Source organism: Sander vitreus, chromosome 16 (assembly GCF_031162955.1).
Source record: "Sander vitreus isolate 19-12246 chromosome 16, sanVit1, whole genome shotgun sequence".
Taxonomy (NCBI): Eukaryota; Metazoa; Chordata; class Actinopteri; order Perciformes; family Percidae; genus Sander; species Sander vitreus.
Window position 1 is genome coordinate 28,775,055 of NC_135870.1, and position 18,376 is coordinate 28,793,430.

Below are 18,376 nucleotides of genomic sequence, written 5' to 3' on the forward strand. Positions count from 1 at the left end.
GTATGAAGCCAGGGCTCCCAAACTCACAGCTGGACCGTTAGGCATACCTGAAGTACTAAAGACGATACACTCAGTTTTAGCTTCATTGAAATGAATAAAGTTTTGTGAAAGCCACAGCTTAATATCATTAATACAGCTAAGCAGGGAGTCTAGTGCGACACTGTCATTCGGTTTCATAGGCAAATAAATTTGTAAATCATCTGCATAACAATGAAAAGACAGGTTACGTTTTCTTATAATAGCCCCTAAAGGCAACATATATAAAGAAAACAGGATGGGGCCAAGAATAGAACCCTGGGGTACCCCACAGGAGAGAGGAGCAGTTGACGAGGATAAGTCACCAATCATGACAGAGAAGCTTCTATTTGTCAAATAGGATCTAAACCATGTAAGTACTGAGCCTCAGATGCCTACACACTGATCAAGGCGAGAGAGGAAAACTGCATGATCCACTGTATCAAACTCCGCTTCTTCTTTTCCTAAACCCAACCTCCGCCGTCACGTTATTGTTGCGCGTCCCCCGGGATTGTGACATTTGCTTTCCTCGTTCTTCTTTTCCTAAACCCAACCTCCGTATAGATGGTTCCCATTTCGTGCTGGGCACCACGAAAAAAACAAGATAAACGTGTTCTTGTACACGAATCAATAGATTAAAAATAAAGTGACAATTTCACGAACTGCCATGAGACCGTGTTGAACTTTTTGATATTAATGAACGTCCGTTGCATTCAAGCCGTTACCAAATGAGTTGCTACAAAGCTAATTAAGACTATCAGCTCCACACAACTCTCTCTGTATTTCTCAGTATGACTATGTTCAGAAGATTGTGTCGTCCGGTGACTTTCCCAGCGCAGAAACTCGAGTGAAGATAATGACCTCTTCTGAAGAGTCCATCATGTTTTTTAATCCTCCGTGTCCTCCTTGGCTACTAGCAGCTGCGTGGAGGAGGGGTGTATCATATTTGGTTTTTGGCTTGTATCATATGATACAAGCCAAAAACGTCTAGACAATTTGGGACAACATTTCCCACTGTTCCAAGAACCCAAATCACCAGCAGATCCACTTCAACATATGCCATAGGACATATTGGACTCCTCAAAAGAGATACGTCTCTAAAGTCATTCCTACTCCCTATTGCACGTTCTGTCAACCTGAACAAACTGGAACTTTCCTGCACATGGCCTGGGAGTGTGAACAGGTGCATGAGTTTTGGAATAAAACATCAATAATATCTGATAGGATGTCGAATTCCTACTGACCCGATTGTTTGGTAACTTAATGATGACTAATGCTTTACAGCAGTAACGGTAATGGTAACATATTATTTGACCCAGAGTTGGTCCTTGAGACAAGATACATTTTAGAGGAATCTCACTATAAAGTCCAATCTGGGCACTTTGGTTAGAAGGTTTTATTTTCATTTTTAAAACACGTCAAATAATCTTCTTTTCTGCAATGGATTCCTTAAAGTCCATGTTTTCTTTAAAAAAGTCAAAGTCAGATAGACAGTGCAGTAAGGATATTTCAACACGTTTCCAAGTCAAAGCCCATTTATTTCACTTATTTGAAGTACATATATCCTGAATTCATTTAATTTCTCCATATTCTAATGCAGTGACCTGTCTTACTCATTCTTGTTTCAAAACATGGATGGAAACTAAGCATTTCGGTATCGGCAGATGTCACTTGTTTTAGGAAATGTAGGCTTTTAGGATGTTATCAATAGAAATGACTTAATATGATGGGAGATTCTGGCATTTTTTGGTCATATGCAGAATATGACGATAACCATATTGGGAGAATATACAGTATGTAGAAAAAGTAGTAATTAAGGTATGCTCTAATTCAACTTTTTCTATCCTGATACTAATTTATATCTATCAACATAGGGAATCTGCAGATATCAGGTTTAAGGTTTCATTTTTTCATTTATTTATTTTTTGACAAGGCAGGGTGCACTATAAAAACACAGTTTTTAAACAGTGAATCCTAAAATGCATCAAAACATATCTATCTATCTATCTATATGCTTCTGAAGGGGTGTAACACTGGTATGGCAATACCAGGTACAGTATGATATACATCGATTTTTCACTAGGCCTATGTGTTAAACGCGTAACGTAAGCATAAAATAAAATGCTGTCTGAACTGAATGTAACCGTTTCTGTAGTGAGAAACGTTAGTTTTGATTCCTTCCGCTCTGCATTTGCTTAAAACCCTCAAAGCCAAACTCTATTCAAAAATATCATAAAACTGGACACGTATAAATAAGGAAGCGCTCGCATTTACTCTCCCCCTTAGCAAACACCAAACATTGGTAACGTCGCGACATTTGATAAATTCAACATATCTGTTCAATCTGGAGTGTCCCAGAAGCTCCAGTTAACGTTGGTTCCTATTTTCCACAACGACGTGCAACGTTAACGTTACCACCATAACCAACGATTTAGTCATACTTTTTTTGTATTCTGACGAATTTGTATAATACTTTAAAGGTTACGTGTACGCCGAAACAACATGCGGATCTCGTTTATACAAGAAAGGCCTTAAATCGTGTCTAAATGTTTACATACCTCGGTGAATAATCGAGATTATCTTCAATCGGGCAAATTTGTACTGGAGTTCGGGTTCGTCGTGCAAGACAACAGCGTGCCGCCGTGAAACAAAACCTTCAACCCGCGAGAACGGAGTCAACTTAATTTAGGTCCAGTGTGCTCCTCTGTCATATTCTGAATGTAATAAGATGTATACAACAACAACAACGAAGAGAAAACTCTTCCTGTTGTGTTTGCCCCCTGGGACAGTCATGTGACGAATTCATGACATGTGACGCAGGCAACTTCTTTTTGGGTTTGTTGGCGGTTCGCAAACAACGACTTGGTGCATTACCGCCCTCAACTGGTATGGAGTGTGGACAAATATATGTTAGCCTGTGTACAACATTCAAACAAAAAATAATGATAAATAACAATAAAAAAAATAAATAAACATATATATAGCCTATTCTCAATCATATTAATTTGTCTAAGATACTGAAATTTTACTTTTACATTTACATTTCGTGCTCTGGTTTATTGGCATTTCTTTAAACCAATCACAATTGTCATGGGCGGCGCTAGATTTAAAAAAATAGATATAAATGTGTAAAGATTATAACTGTTTGAGATAAAAAATGATTGCCGATGCAATTTTTAAATGGCCTAGGGCGTAATGTACTTTCACTTGTTTGACTTCAGACGTCACTACGCGATTTTTTTTTCTATTTATTTAGTTATTTTGATGTGAGATTTGTTTTAAAAATCTAATATTTTTGTTGTTGTTAAAGACAAAATACAATTTCAGTTGCACTTTTGATAAGTGTTTTTTTGTGTGTAAATAAATAAATATATTTCAGTCATTTGTCTGTAGCTCCTCATTGTGTTGATAATAATAGTGTCGTGAACTTAAAATCCTGAATCGTATAGAATCGTGAGTTGAGTGTTACTTCCCTAATCAAAGCACCTTTGCCTTGATGGAGCAGACAGTATCGAGTCTACTCAGGCAGACTTAAGTAAGTTGCGTTCTCAGCTTTTCTGTTGTTTCCTACACTTGTTTTAAACCCCTGTCCAGAAACTCATTCTGCTCAGAGACAATCCTACAACTTCTTGTAAACTTGTGTCTCCACTGCGTAGTGAATAAAAGTCATCGGAACCAGCCACAGAGTTGAACCTGAGAGAACTTTTTCTTCCACACAGCCAGTGTTTTTCCCCCCTATCCCAGAATAGATAAGCAGTGTAGCCAGACCTTTCTCCAGCACTGACACGGCGCTGTGATGAAAGATCTGGCAACGTGAGACTATCACACACAGACAATACCTTGTCCTGATGTTGACACAAATCAGTTTTTGGCACAAACTATATGTGTTATTTAAGTTTTAAACAAACCACGACAGCCGTCCACATTCTCACATGGTTTATGTTACTGTAATCAGATCATGAGTTCATTAATAAAAAGCCTATTGCTTAAATTTGGTCTCTAATAATCAGTTTTTGAGTTATTAAAAATCTTGTACTAAATGCACATTTCTTTTATCACGACCACCTTCCTTTTATCTGAGCCTCAGCAACATCTTTGTTAGCAGGTCTCCTGTTATTGCACCTAAATACATGTATACACACACAAATACATACAGACAGCACCACTGTCCTGTAAACAATACAAATAAGGATAAATACATCTGCAGTAAATCTCCATCTAAAAGTCGATCCGTTCATCCTGGGCTCTTTTGACTTTCCAACAAGCACAGTTCATAACTGAGAAGGACTGAAGATGTTTTATTAGAGAGACAGAGAGCGTGGAAACATACAGATGCAACATTGAATACAGCAGAGACATCAGAGACAGACGGAACCTCAGTCCTTCAGAAACAGATGGAACCTCAGTCCGTCAAAGACAGACCGAACATTAATCCGTAAGAGACGGACCGAACCTCAGTCCGTAAGAGACAGATGGAACCTCAGTCCTTCAAAGACAGACGGAATCTCAGTTCGTCAGAGACTTTTGGGGAAAATCCTCCGTGTGCCCCTAAAAAGGGTACCAAAACCTGACTCCAATTATTCTTCCCAGCGTATTCTTAAATTGGTTTTACACCGATCCCACACAAGAATCAATGAGACAATAGTACTATTTCGAACAAGTACGTTTTAATTAGTCAAGCATGAGAGTTACAGACACAGATCTGCAGATCTGCGGGATCACAAAGCAGAGACTAAGTTTCCCTAGCAACAGACAAATAGTCGGAGTCGGTCCACGTATCTCTTCCGCCGAGTGAGCCCCGTTCTATCCTTTCCCTAAACTCTTATACCCCCCTCGCTCTGGGGCGGTGTCTTCTTGTCCAGCACTGTTATCTGTTCATCTCTTATGGAGATTTTGGTCTATTTATTTCTGTATCACACCTATAACTTTTTAGCATATAATAATCTACAAGACTGACCGAACCTCAGTCCGTCGGAGACCGACCGAACCTCAGTCCATCGAAAGAACCCGGCAGTGGTTTCTACCCGGCCAGGATGTGTTTGACGAACTCGGTGTAGTTGATGAGCCCGTTGGCGTCCTCCTGTCCCACCATCAGCCGGTCGACCTCATTCTCCGTCATCTTCTCTCCCAGCGTGGCCAGGACGTGGCGGAGCTCGGCCCCCATCACCGTGCCGTTGCCCTCCTTGTCGAACACCCTCAGACCCTCCACGAAGTCCTCAAAGGTGCCCTGCTCTTTGGAGCGTGCCACGTGCTGGAGCATTGGCAGGAAGGTGTCAAAGTCCAGCAGCTTGACATTCATCTCCTCCGCCTTTGGCCTCCCCAGCAGCTTCAGCACATCGCCGTTGGTGGGGTTGTGGCCGAGCGCTCGCATGACGTCTCCGCACTGGGCGAAAGTGATCTTCATCTCACCGGCGGGCGTCTCGTCGAACAGCGTGAAGGCGTCTCGGAACTCTTCGATCTGGTCGGGGGTGAACTCCACCACGATGCTCTTCAGGTCCACCTCGGGAGGCTTGGATTCAGGCTCCGCAGGTTTGGGGGGCGGAGGAGGCTCTTCCTTCTTCGCCTCCACCTTCTTCACCTCCGTCTTCTTGGGTTCTACTTTCTTCGGTGCCATGCTGCGTGCAGAGAGGATGGACGGAGATGGAGGCATTTTATAACATCCAGAGGCTGGGGGGAGCGAGGCAGGACAGAATGACCGAGAGAAGAGAGAGAGAGAAGAGCCGACCAAAGATGGAACAAAACTGGAATAGAAGCACTTAAAGAGAAGATAAGAGACAATAGATAAAAAGCTTCCAGACGAAAATGAACCAGTATGAACCTGTTAAGGCTCCGGCTCAAAGGTCCGAGTCAGACCTGCAGGAACCAACAGGAACAACTTCCTTCAGTCTAGTTTACACATTTTAACTGAATTTCTAGGAAATGGTCAAAAGAAAACATGAATGAATTTGTGGCTATTAGGAGCTTCACATCCGGCCTGTTACAATGACAACAATCTATCAATCACAATGTGCTGTCTCTGTCTCTATGTCTGCCGCAATTCATTCAGTTTTGTGAACATTGAAACAGACATTTACATTGCCAAAGGTGTAAAATAAAAAAATAAGTAAAGATCTACTAGAATAAAGTGTAAACAGAGCTGTGTAACATTGTTACATTGTAATTAAATGAATAAAGTTGAATTTAAAAATAAAAACAGAAGAATTGTGAATTTTCCCTTGAAAAATACATATGTACACATCTATAAAGATAAGTAAAGATAAAAGTGTGGACATCTATGGAAGCAAATAAGAGACATAAGTATTTGAATTTTAACAGCTACTGAATACTTAATATTGAAATATTTTACTTTGAAAAAACCATGTATTCAGGAAATCCTTGACAGTTGAATTTTTGAATGTGAATATGTGACCACTGAAAAAAAAAATAATTAATTATTCATTTAAATTAAGCTTTTAAAATTGCAAATCAAAAAAATTCAAAGAGGTGACCTCTAAATTACTGAATTTAGATTGATGGTTTTCAAAATAAAATATTCAATATTGACTATTCAGTGGCTGAATAGTATATATATATATATATATATGTAATAGTATCAACTACTGATGTCTCTTATTTGCTTCCATAGCCATTGCAGTTAAAAATAGTCTGATAGGTCTGTCTCTCCCTACTGTCTATTTGAGTCTCTGTATCTCCTGAGGTGTTGTCAGATATGGAAACTATCTGTGTTTCATTAACATTCCCTGCTGTGATAAGGGCGGTTCTTACCCATAATGCTCTGTGTGCCCTTCAGTCTTAAATACCAGTGATGACAGAGTCCAGACCTGAACACGGTTCCACTTTAAGTTAGAATAAAAAACAGTCTGACCAGCAAATCAAACTCAAACTTTCTTCAAAGATTTGGCTGAACTGATTTTTTATTAGTCCATCCTTTTAAAACGTAAGAGGCTCAAAGCCTGGATTTTAGAAATACTCCTAGCATATTACAATAGCATAATACCTAAAGATGATTTTCCTAGCTTTAACTTTGATTGTTGCTTATATTTAGTTGTGCACACTGCACATTATTCAGAGCTGAAGATCACCTCTGTTCCCCCACACACAGCTGCACAGAGACTGAACACAAGTGGCATAGGCCAAGAACCATGGTAACTCATTTTTCTAACAGAGTAGCTACCTTGATCATAGAAATAAAATGGATAGAATGGCCATAAAAACTTTTGTGGCTCTTGTAATGTTTCTACTCCACTGCTCATTTGTCCGTTACTGCAAAACCTCACCTCCGTGACTTTCCGCAAGTCCATTTGTACAGATGTTTATACGTTGCCATGGCAATGGTACACACAAAAATGGCTCCAGCACTGACCACTCAGCTACGTGGATTTTAATGGCAATGGCCTTTCCATCCATTTTATTTCTATTCAAAGATTTTTTGGGGGCTTTTTTGCCTTTAATTCATAGGACAGCTGTAGACAGGATGGGGGAGAGGGGGGGGGGGGCGATATGCAGCAAAGGGCCGCGGGTTGGAATCAGACCCGGGTCACTGTGGTAATGACTGAGCCTTGGTACATGGGACGCACACTCAACCAGGTGAGCTACCATGTTGCCCATATATACATTTTATTTCTATTACTTTGATTCTATTTATGGGTATTTGTGTTTATTGACAACCTTTATTTGTTTCAATGCAGGGTGTTGAACCTGGTCTGGTTAATAACATGTTAGTCTATGTCCTCAACGTTTCACTTCCGGGATTGCTCCGTTGCCGACGGACATTCCGCCGGATTTCACTCATTTCGGCCGGATATCCGTTACCTTGGGCTTTCTTTGTGTTGTGTTTAAACTCTGGTGGATTTCTGAGGACTATGGTTAACTGCTCCTCAGATCTCTGCAGGGTAAATCCAGACAGCTAGCTAGACTATCTGTCCAATCTGAGTTTTCTGTTCCACGACTAAAACAACCTTTGAACGTACACGTTCCACCAAAACAAGTTCCTTCCAGAGGCTATTTTGCAGTCCAGCGCTTAGCGCCACCCATGACAAATTGTGATTGGTTAAAAGAAATGCCAATAAACCAGAGCACTTTTATCTCCCATCTAGGAATGCTGTATGGACTAGCCAGACCCTCCCCCGCAGCGCTGTGGAGGAAGGTCTGGCAAAGCGAGACTAATGACATCAGACCCAAGGAATGAAAACTGGTAGAAGGCATCAGGTTGTTACTATCATTAAAGACATTTTCTGTAGTAATTCATATCTTATCATCTGACACATTGTATTTCAACATTCATCGTTATTCATACTGTCAGTTGTCCAAGCAAGAAAGTCTAAACCAGATCTCTTCAAGTTTCTTCATTTTTTTTGTTTGCTTGCTCAACTTATGTTTAAAGGTGCCGTATGTAGGATTGCGAAGATCCAGGATCCACACTGGCTGCGTGGCGTGAGCGTGGCGTTTCTGTTGCGTGGCGTTTTCTATGTCTTTGCACACCAGAAACGTGTCTGACGCGGCGCTGCTGCTGCTGCTAGCCTTGTCTCTACACATGTATGTTTCCCATTGATTTACTGCACTCAAGCAGTGGTATACTTCATGTTAAACATAAATAGATACTGATTTGATTACAGCAAAGGCAACGTCGGCAGTATTGATGGAAAAATAGGATACAGAATATTTCATTCTGTATTGGAACGTCGTAGATATAGACTATTAAAAATGATTTATACTTCCATTAGCCTACACTCAAAAGAATAATTCATTGGATGAACATGATTTAATCATGCCACCTATATTCCATCTAAACAAACCAAGTTAAGTCAAACCACCTTTATCATGTTATTTGAACACAGCATACATGTGTTGGTTAAACATCTGTTCTTAGTTCATTTAGTTAAATCAATTTGAGTGTATTCTACATTGGTCAAATACTTCAGTAGAATAAAATTCCACCTTGACATATCAACTCATATAAGGTTTTTCAGTTATAGTAATGGCAGTGTTGTTGAATGAACTGATGTCAATCTTGTTTGTTAAATGTGTGTTTTCATTCCTAGGACAAGAATGCACTATATATGACCAAACATGCATACAAAATGACAACATGCAAATCCATTTTACATTTTTATTTATGTAACATTGGGCTTTATAAAACATTTTGCCTGCATTACACACGTAGCCAATTCTAGCAATTGGCTACTGACTAACTGGGAACAATTTACCAGATAACATAACAAGATGTTCCGATGCCAGTATCGGAATAGCCTCTGATACTGCATAAAATGCTGGTATTGGCAAGTACTGGAGTTTATGGACCGATCCAATACGTATTTTAGCCAAGATAGAAAATCTACTTTAAAGTAGTTTTATTTTATTTTTTTTCTTCTGTTACACTCACTGTCAAACTAGATAAAAGAAAGTTCTATGGCATTCATTGTTTGTGTATGATCACAAAAAGGTTTAACCTGAACCACATAAAACAATGATAACAATACTATCACATCCATACAGGGGATAGTACAGCTGTTAAAACATAACAAAACGTAAGCATTTTTAAACACACTGGTATGGGATCAGTACTTGGTATTGGCCGATACGCAAGTTTGGGTATCGGAATCGGTAAGGAAACGATTGTATCGGAACATCTCTAAACTTAACAGCTTCTTCTGGAAAAGTACAAACACGTTTTTCGCATAAGTAGAAATAGCTCAGACCTATTTTTTTAACTTGCAAACAAAAAGTCCTTGTGAAAACTAGGAAGCTAAAAAAAAAAATCTGTACTTTGAGCACATTTACTCCATGAGCTTGTTTTTTAGGAATTGTGCCTTGGACGACAACCTCTGCTAATTTCTAAATCAATAAAATCATTTTCAAATCAATATTTGTGTGAAATTGTAGATTACTTTGAGTGAGTGAGCAGCCATGTAATAAACCATCCTGTATATTGTTAATATGATTTTGTTCGGGGGCTTATTGTTGACCTTTTCTAATACTGCATCTGGACCAAAAGGACTCATTATTTCTGTCGTGTCTAAGTTGTGTAATACCTTTATCAGTCCATGTGGGGAGATTTAATGTCTGTTCTGTTCTGTAAACTCTAAAACTGGTGAAGGCAGTGTTATCGTTTGATGGCCGACCTTCACTACAGTTTCCTACAGTAAGACGCCATTTCCTGCAGCTCTCTCCAGGTCTTCATCTCCTTTTGCCGCTTCAATGTTCAGGCCTATCACTTCATATCCGTTCGCGTCTGTCTCTGGATTTTTCTCCTTCCTTCCTCTTTTCCTCTTGATGCAACCCTCTGAGAAAAAGAAATGATCACATCAATTTACAGTTAAGAACACGGACATGGAGAGACAAAACTATATGTTTGAGGCCACAAAGCAACACACACAACACATAATGTGCAGTGTCACTTGTAATCTTGCCTGATCAAAACACCCATCAGGATTTCAAATGTTGATGATAAAGAGCTGTGAGGCAGGTTTTTATATTTCCTCTCATCAGAACCAGAACAACGAGAATCCAGAGGAAAGGATAACAGCACGGGCTGTCTTCCTGTTCTCACCATCTGAAAGAATATCAGACAAGATGTTGAGTTTAGAAGACTGGCAGGTTTAAGAAGATGCACACCTAACCCTAACTCACACACTAAACACCCTGAGTCAGGACACTTCAGTTTTCTGGAGGACTATTAGAAGACATTTACCAGGATGGTCGGACTCGGTCACTTCTTCCACTGGAGGTCCGGATGTACTGTAATCATTTCTCTTTGTCCTGTTTGCTTTTCTTTCTGTTTCAAATAACACAAAGTTCTTCATTATCTGCAGTTGCATTATACAAAGTTTAAAGCGTAACTCTCGCCAAAATGCAACCTAGTGGTCTTTTTGTGAATGTACCCGAGTCAAACTTTCGTTTAAAAGCATATTTAGGACGGAATCGCCACTTTTAAGATTTACCGTATTTTTCGTTGTTTGGTCAAATGGCCTTTTGAATGGGAGTGCTAGGGGCACTTTTATGCTAGCCTCAAAATAGCTATTTTTAAAACACTAAGAAGGCTCGACACAACATGAGACTTTGCTCCAAGTATCACCAGGGGCTCTACACCTTAACCAAAGCATTGATAACATTGTTTGTGTACCCAGAGTTTACTAAAAAAGGTTTTGAACAACACTTGTTGTTTCCGGCTGCAGCCATTTTATCAGTCAAAAACAATCGATTTCCGAATGCAACGTAACAGGGAGGAGAGTAAAGAAAGAAAGCTCCTAAAGCTTAGTTCCAAATAAATGCACGGATTATTTCTTGTTTTGTCGTTATTGAAAAACAATATTGACCTCGTAGTTGAAAAAGGAGCCTCATATGGAGTCCGTTCATTCGCATTCGGATATCGACTCCTTTTGACTGCCGAGGTGGTAGCGGCCGGAAACAACAAGACCTACGGTGAGTTGTTAAAACCTCTCTTTTTAGTAAACTCTGGGTACACAAACAATGTTGTCAATGCTTTGTTAAGGTGTAGAGCCCCTGGTGATACTTGGAGCAAAGTCTCATGTTGTGTCGAGCCTTCTTAGTGTTTTAAAAATAGCTATTTTGAGGCTAGCATAAAAGTGCCCCTAGCACTCCCATTCAAAAGGCCATTTGACCGAAAAACGAGAATACGGTAAATCTTAAAAGTGACGCTTCCGTCCTAAATATGCTTTTAAACGAAAGTTTGACTCGGGTACAGTCACAAAAAGACACTAGGTTGCATTTTGGCGAGAGTTACGCTTTAAATATAAAAAAACATTACAATTGACCTGTCCTGCTTACCAACAGTGAGGTGAATAACACAATGGGTTTCCAGTTTTGGGATGTAGACTTCGTATGGTACAGTGTCAGATAGATTTACTGAGATCTGCAGTGTCACCGTTCCTCTGATCAGGTCTTCATGGACCAGAGTTGTTCTGTCTCTGTAGTGATGACTCTGTGGAGGGAAATGGTCATGTCCACGTCGATAGGCGTGGACGACATCGTCATAGAGGCCAAGTCTCTTTAGATCCAATGTGTAAGGAGTCAAGTTGACTGGAGGACGCAGATAACCCCGCAGAGTAACAGCATCACCTTCTACTGCCTCGATCAGAGTCGGACAAATGGCACAATACACTCCTGGGGAACAAACATTATATGGACAGAGACATTATTTAGACAGTATGAAATCCTCTGAAGGACAGAAAGCTTTTCAAACTCTTTTCATTGTTTTAAATGTAGTGGCATAGGGTTACAGTTCTTTAAGTGCACTTTCCCACTTCTCCCATTCAGGAGGATAGAGCTGAGTAAATGTATACGAGCTTGTCAGAAAGGGGGCTAAACAATGCTCCAAAGTTAGGCGAAATTTTGGCGAGGGAAAGTCTGTGTATGGTGTATTTGAATATTTCTACATACCGGGGTGTCCCTAAACATCAGGGATGTAAAGATACACTCAACTCATGATTTAATACACGATTTTCTCAGGATTTTTTGTACAGAATGAGCTGCAGACAAATGAGTGAAAAATGTTCCTTTATAAACTGTGCAAAATAACAGATGTGTCCTCTTATTAAATGTGCTTGTATGACCTACATTTGTGTATGCAGTATATACTGCAGTATATATTTGTATCTTCTGTAATAATATGATATTGTAAAGTATAGGGGTAAGGTCTATCAAGTATCAAGGTAAGTATTATGCTTCTGCCGGGTACTTCTTGAACTCATGTTTTTTTTTTAATCTGATTTATTTAACAATATGTTCATTGTTTGAGGTAAAAAATAAATTTAAAAAAATAAATCATTACTGTTGACCTGCTTTCTCCAACTAAAGATCCTTCGCGCCCCACTAAAATCTAGGGTGGGTAAGGTTGATTGTTGTTATTGCAGTTAATAACCCTTACCCTTTAAAGACAGCAGACACACAAGATCTTGTCTTTGCTGACCCCCAGTGGCTGATAAGCTTTATGTACTCCAGGGATAAAACGACATTACCCCGTGACATTACTGTTTGTGTGGATGCTGATTAAGGCCACTTAAGAAAATGAGAAGTACGGTAGGTAATATGGAGCCAGAACAGCCATATGGGAGTCACTGACTCAGCCTAGTACAAGAGAGAGCAACAGATGGTTATCAAAATATCCTCATGAGTTTACATCGTGGGGTTAAGGCAAAGATTAAGTTAACACAGAACATTTAGGCTGAGGTCAGGCTATATTTTTGACATTGTGTATATTTTGATTTGCACCTTATCTTTATCGCACCGTTGTGACGAAAAGAGAGCTGAGCCAGAAGGCAAAGCTCTCAATCTACCGGTCAGTTTTTGTTCCTACCCTCACCTATGGTCATGAAGGCTGGGTCATGACCGAAAGAACAAGATCCAGGGTACAAGCGGCCGAAATGGGTTTCCTCAGGAGGGTAGCTGGCGTCTCCCTTAGAGATAGGGTGAGAAGCTCAGTTATCCGTGAGGAGCTCGGAGTAGAGCCGCTGCTCCTTTGCGTCGAAAGGAGCCAGTTGAGGTGGTTCGGGCATCTGGTAAGGATGCCCCCTGGGCGCCTCCCTAGGGAGGTGTTCCAGGCACGTCCAGCTGGGAGGAGGCCTCGGGGGAGACCCAGGACTAGGTGGAGGGATTATATCTCTAACCTGGCCTGGGAACGCCTCAGGATCCCCCAGTCGGAGCTGGTTAATGTGGCCCGGGAAAGGGAAGTTTGGGGTCCCCTGCTGGAGCTGCTGCCCCCGCGACCCGACCCCGGATAAGCGGATGAAGATGGATGGATGGATGGATGGACCTTATCTTTAACCAGTTCATATTCATGACACTACTGTTAATCTGTTGACATTTCTTCCATTATGGCATGCACATTTAGTCAGTTTCACCAAACTCCAGTTTGTCTTCACATTGCTTAGTTGTCTCACTGTTGAGTAATGAGCTCTCATATTTCTTAAAAACCAGCGTTTTGTATTAAAATGTGTAGGCTAAACATAAATTCCATGTTGCCAATAATCACGGTTAAAAATAGGCTATATTGTCAAGAAGCCGACTCATAAGAAGTAGCCTAGGCTACTAGCTTAAACTATGCAAACTCAACCAGTTTCAGCTAGTTTTGGTAAACAGTAAAATAGCTACAACTTCATATTAATCAAGTCCAGGAGAGAAGATGAAGTTTTCCTGACACCTGGGGCGAGAGATGCATACGACCTGCAGGTAGTAATAGCGTGAGTCGGAAACAAATGTCGGGGGGGTTCTTAATTAACTGCCCTTCTCAGTTTAGTCAGCTAATGGTGAAGCTAACTAACCAGGCTCCCATCAACACTGATTCATAACAACACAACAGAACAAAACAAATTATGAATCATTCAAAAGATCAATATTTAGAACACTGGAGAAAGCAAACGATGTAGACTAAATTGTTATTTGACGGAGTATCTGCACACTGTCAGAGATACAAAGAAGAGACGGGAAAGGCTTCACTCGCTCGTCTCTGCTACAGATCCACTCATGACAACGTGATTCGTGCGACCGACTGACTCAAGGACTCATTTTCACTTGTTAAATCAGAAAAAGCACTGATATTACAAATAACATTAACAATGCTTCTGTTCTATTCAAGTATCCCAGTAAATCCTGACAATAAGCACAAACTGAAGCAGCCTAATGTAATGCAGCCATCATTCATTTTAGACCCGTGTGCTTCCTCCATGTCAACATGTCTTCTGTTAAAATGGTTAATTGTTGGTTTTGGTCCTGCTTTTACCTACACCACCTGCTTAGGCTACACATATTTCCACCCCTAAAGCAACTGCATTCACACTTCCTGTGGTTGATTACTTTTTCATACACATCAGAACATGTGGTCAGAATTTGCTCTTTGCACTCTACCAGGAGGAAGTGATAGGAAAATGTTGCCCAAAGTAGAAAATGTTGAGGTGTATGTAATAGACTGGCTGGCAGTGCACCTATAGCGTTGCAATGATTGCAAGCCCTGTCAAGCCCCCCTTTTATGACGGAGCATTAGGGCCACATCAAGGAAAAAATAAATGAGGAAGATTTTTTTATTTAGAGACTTTTGAGAATAGCCTAAACCAATACTAGCTTTACCTATAGTCTTCTACTAAATGCATTGTGAAGGCCTATATGAACTCGTGAAATTATACTTCAGAATTGGTTTTAATAACAAGGAAATTATTTCTCTCTAAGTGCATAAACACAGTATGGTGATAAGCATTAGGAGAGATTGTGCCGAAAATTGCGTCTGTTCAGAAGGAGAACCCACACAAACTTGGACGGGGTGGCCGCATTCCTGCAAACTGAAATAGCTTGTAATGGACAGATGCAATTGGGTAGCCTATCCATGGTTACACCTACGTGCAATACAGAGAGGATATGTTGTATCACAAGACACAATGAGACAATTGATCAAATTGGTTGATCCTGAAGGAGTGGGGGCTCAGGAGAGCGCGGAACTCCAAGGATGTAACCCATAGCCTATCTACGATGTTGCCTACATGGCAGCTGGCATGGCGGACAGTCGCTCTGATGTGATTGAGTGATAAAGGAGCTGAATTTATTCTCGAAATGGTAGTTCAACCTTATTCTCGACATTTCGACTTCATTCTCGAAATGCAAAATAAATAAAGACGTCGTTTTTTCCCTTGACGTGGTCCTAATGCTCCGTCGTTGTACGTACCTACGTACTACTTTTGTTTGCGTTCAAATTAACTGGGTAAAACTCTTCATACACCTCAAACATTATAAACCATTTCAGTTGTCTTCTTCTCACAACATGTAGGGTTATAGCTTACATCACCGCAATTTAAACATTTGTCATGTTTCGAAGTTAAAGAAAAATGCAAAATATGTCATACCTTTCTCTGCGATTGTCATCCTCGGTTGCGTTGAGTTCGCCTCTGTCAAACTATTGAGGCATGACAATAGTAAATATACTGTTAAGAGTGCCATTGTGTCTGGTGTCATCAGACTGACTTGAAGAAGTGCTGAGCGTCTCTTCTGACCCACTTCAGCGCTGCGGAGGTAGGTCTGCCAATGCAACACTGCAGGAGAGTCTTTAGGTGTGTTCTGTATGGGCTTATACAACCTTTTTTTTTCTTTGGTCGGAGAACGGCAATTGATAATCCATTACCAGTTGTATTTAATCTGAGACGATTTAACAGCAACACACAAAATAAATTGTACAAACTTTTTTTTTTTTAAATAACACAGCCCAATTATGTTGTGGGTGGGTGTGCGCAGGGAAACGAGGGAATTAAAGACCAGAACATAAACGGGGCAAACTAAGGGACTGTTCGTTACTTATTTAAAGGGCCACCGGAAGAGTTTTGGGACCTTTAGGCTAAAAAGACTTCACCCTCCCCTCGCCAGTAATAATTTTTCTATGACCCTCCAAAATGACTTGAAAAAGAGGAATGACCCTGCCCTTATGTGCTAGTTTGCGCTTAGCAAAGACGTACAAACACCATACATGAGTTAACCTCTGCGTTCTCATCTTATACATCCCACTCCTCTGTTATGGTGTGGGGGCCATTTCAGTACATTTACTCACCAACATTGTTGAAACACAAGAAGCATGGAAACTAAATGTACACTTCATGTATTACTGCATTACTTCAAATACTAAGTTACTCCTCTAGTAAACTAGTATTCACATGAAATAAAACAATAAAACATTGAGACCGTTCAGCAAGGCACTCTGGGTAATTCAACACTGGTTGCTATGGACTCGTCACTAGGCTTCCTCAGTCATTGTATAGTTTAGCTATATAGGTAAAGCTGCCGAAGCTGAACATTATATTCCAAAACACAATCCGCCCTTATGAAATCCAATCGCGGCACGGCTGTCTTGGAACGCAATAGACAGACGGGGACGGAATGCCCCGACACTTAAATTTAACTAAAATGTAACAGTGAACACTCAGTGTTGGACCTCCAGTCTGTTGAGACGCCTCTCCAAACTCACCATAAAACGTTAAGACACGTTGAGAAAAAAGAGATCCGTATTTTGCCGTAATCCAATGACACGGGAAAAAAAAGTAATCCACAGTGATCAGGAGATCCACAGAGTCACGGTGTATCCAGCAAGGCCTACGAGCATCACATTCACCAGCCAGCTCCAAACAGGTGAACGAGGCCTCTCCACTTCGCCGTTTAAACAAAGTGGAATAAACGTATAAAAGTCCAAATCTACACAAAACCCGCAATCAATTAGTAAGCTGATATCACATTTATATACATGGCATTTAGGAAACCTTTATTGCAACGTTGGCACGGCAAGATGTCCAGACTAGTGCAACAGTAATTTTCGTTTTTTGCGTCCTGCTGCTCCCATCGTCAGCCAGGTCATATTTGTTTTACTAAAGCAGTATATGAAATCAGATGTATTACCTACCACCATTTAGTTGTTTTATGTTAATTAAGATATTTACAAAATGTCTGGTCATGCCAGATGTAATTACTCCACTCATTTTTTAAACAATGCAATTACCCGTTTCAGCCACCAGGGGGACAGTGTCCCTCTGCCCCCCAGCAAACTCATGGGTCAGACCCATCTGGTAGCGAAAGAGGGCCGAGACTAAGAGCTACATGGAAAAATATGCACCAAACAAGCCACTTTGAAATGTTGCTGTTTTCATGAATACAAAAGTTGTCTAGGGGGTGGGTACTTTTTTTTGGTGACCCTCCCCTCAACAAAGAATACAAAGACATGACCCTCCCCTATTTTCCTCCGGTGGTCCATTCCATAAACACCGAACGGTCCCTAAGAATATTAAAAGGATTGAAGAAGAAGGGAACTGTTAAAAACAATACTATTAAAAAATGTAAGGTTTGTTGCATAGTCAAAGAAAAAAAGGGTAAGGCTACAATCTATTTTTTAACTGCTATCCTTAGGGACTGATCCTGACACTATGGACTGGTGTTAAGGTCAGTGACAGCATTGACGGTTTTAGACCCTTTTAGGGGGGCTCATCTCAGCCCCCATAAAAATTATATATATATTTTTTTTTTATTAAATCAATTTTAGTGCTTCAAGTTAGAGTTAGTGAACGTGTCTGTTAGTGACAGAGGACAAACAATTACAGGTTTGAAGGGCTTGAAACAGGTTTAATATCCTGTGTCACTGTCGCCGATGCTATGCTACGCACCTCCACCTGTAATCGTTGTGTTGGCCAATCAGAGGACGTTGTGCCAGACTCCCGCCTTTGGCTGAGTCTATCTAATCTGTCAGAGGGAGAGCAGGAGACGGTTGTGAAGTTTAACGTTGCATTTTTGTCACCTTTTTTTTTTTTTTTGAAGGTTTTGTCGTTTGTTTTGACCTATTCTTGCCTTTTTTCCTTACTTGTTTTCTACCGTCTTTTCCTTCGAA

The 18,376-nt window shown here is 40.4% G+C and overlaps 2 protein-coding genes and 1 pseudogene across 4 annotated transcripts in view; all 3 read right to left on the reverse strand.

The window, feature by feature from the left end:
- Positions 1–2,828, reverse strand: part of wdr91 (WD repeat domain 91) — a 28,472-nt gene extending 25,644 nt beyond the window's left edge. The window contains exon 1 of the mRNA XM_078271392.1: positions 2,574–2,828. The gene's annotated coding sequence lies outside the window, so the exon portion shown is untranslated. The remainder of the gene's footprint in view (positions 1–2,573) is intronic.
- Positions 2,829–5,035: 2,207 nt separating this feature from the next.
- Positions 5,036–5,629, reverse strand: LOC144531329 (myosin light chain 4-like). 2 transcript variants are annotated; one of them, XM_078271404.1, is made up of 2 exons: positions 5,615–5,629; positions 5,036–5,572 (listed from the first exon to the last, which is right to left on the reverse strand). In XM_078271404.1, the coding sequence occupies exons 1-2, from the start codon at positions 5,627–5,629 to the stop codon at positions 5,036–5,038; spliced, it is 552 nt and encodes a 183-aa protein (XP_078127530.1). The 2 variants fall into 2 exon arrangements, with proteins under 2 accessions (XP_078127530.1, XP_078127529.1); XM_078271403.1 differs by having other exon boundaries at positions 5,036–5,629.
- A 4,801-nt stretch (positions 5,630–10,430) lies between these two features.
- On the reverse strand, positions 10,431–12,148 carry LOC144530947 (uncharacterized; annotated as a pseudogene). Its single transcript, XR_013503173.1, has 3 exons — positions 11,803–12,148; positions 10,706–10,789; positions 10,431–10,567 (listed from the first exon to the last, which is right to left on the reverse strand). The product of XR_013503173.1 is annotated as an uncharacterized LOC144530947 (transcript).
- Between the last annotated feature and the right edge of the window lie 6,228 nt (positions 12,149–18,376).

Excerpts from the sequence above, each read along its gene's own strand:
- LOC144531329 (XM_078271403.1), bottom strand. The coding sequence starts at position 5,629 with ATGGCACCGAAGAAAGTAGAACCCAAGAAGACGGAGGTGAAGAAGGTG.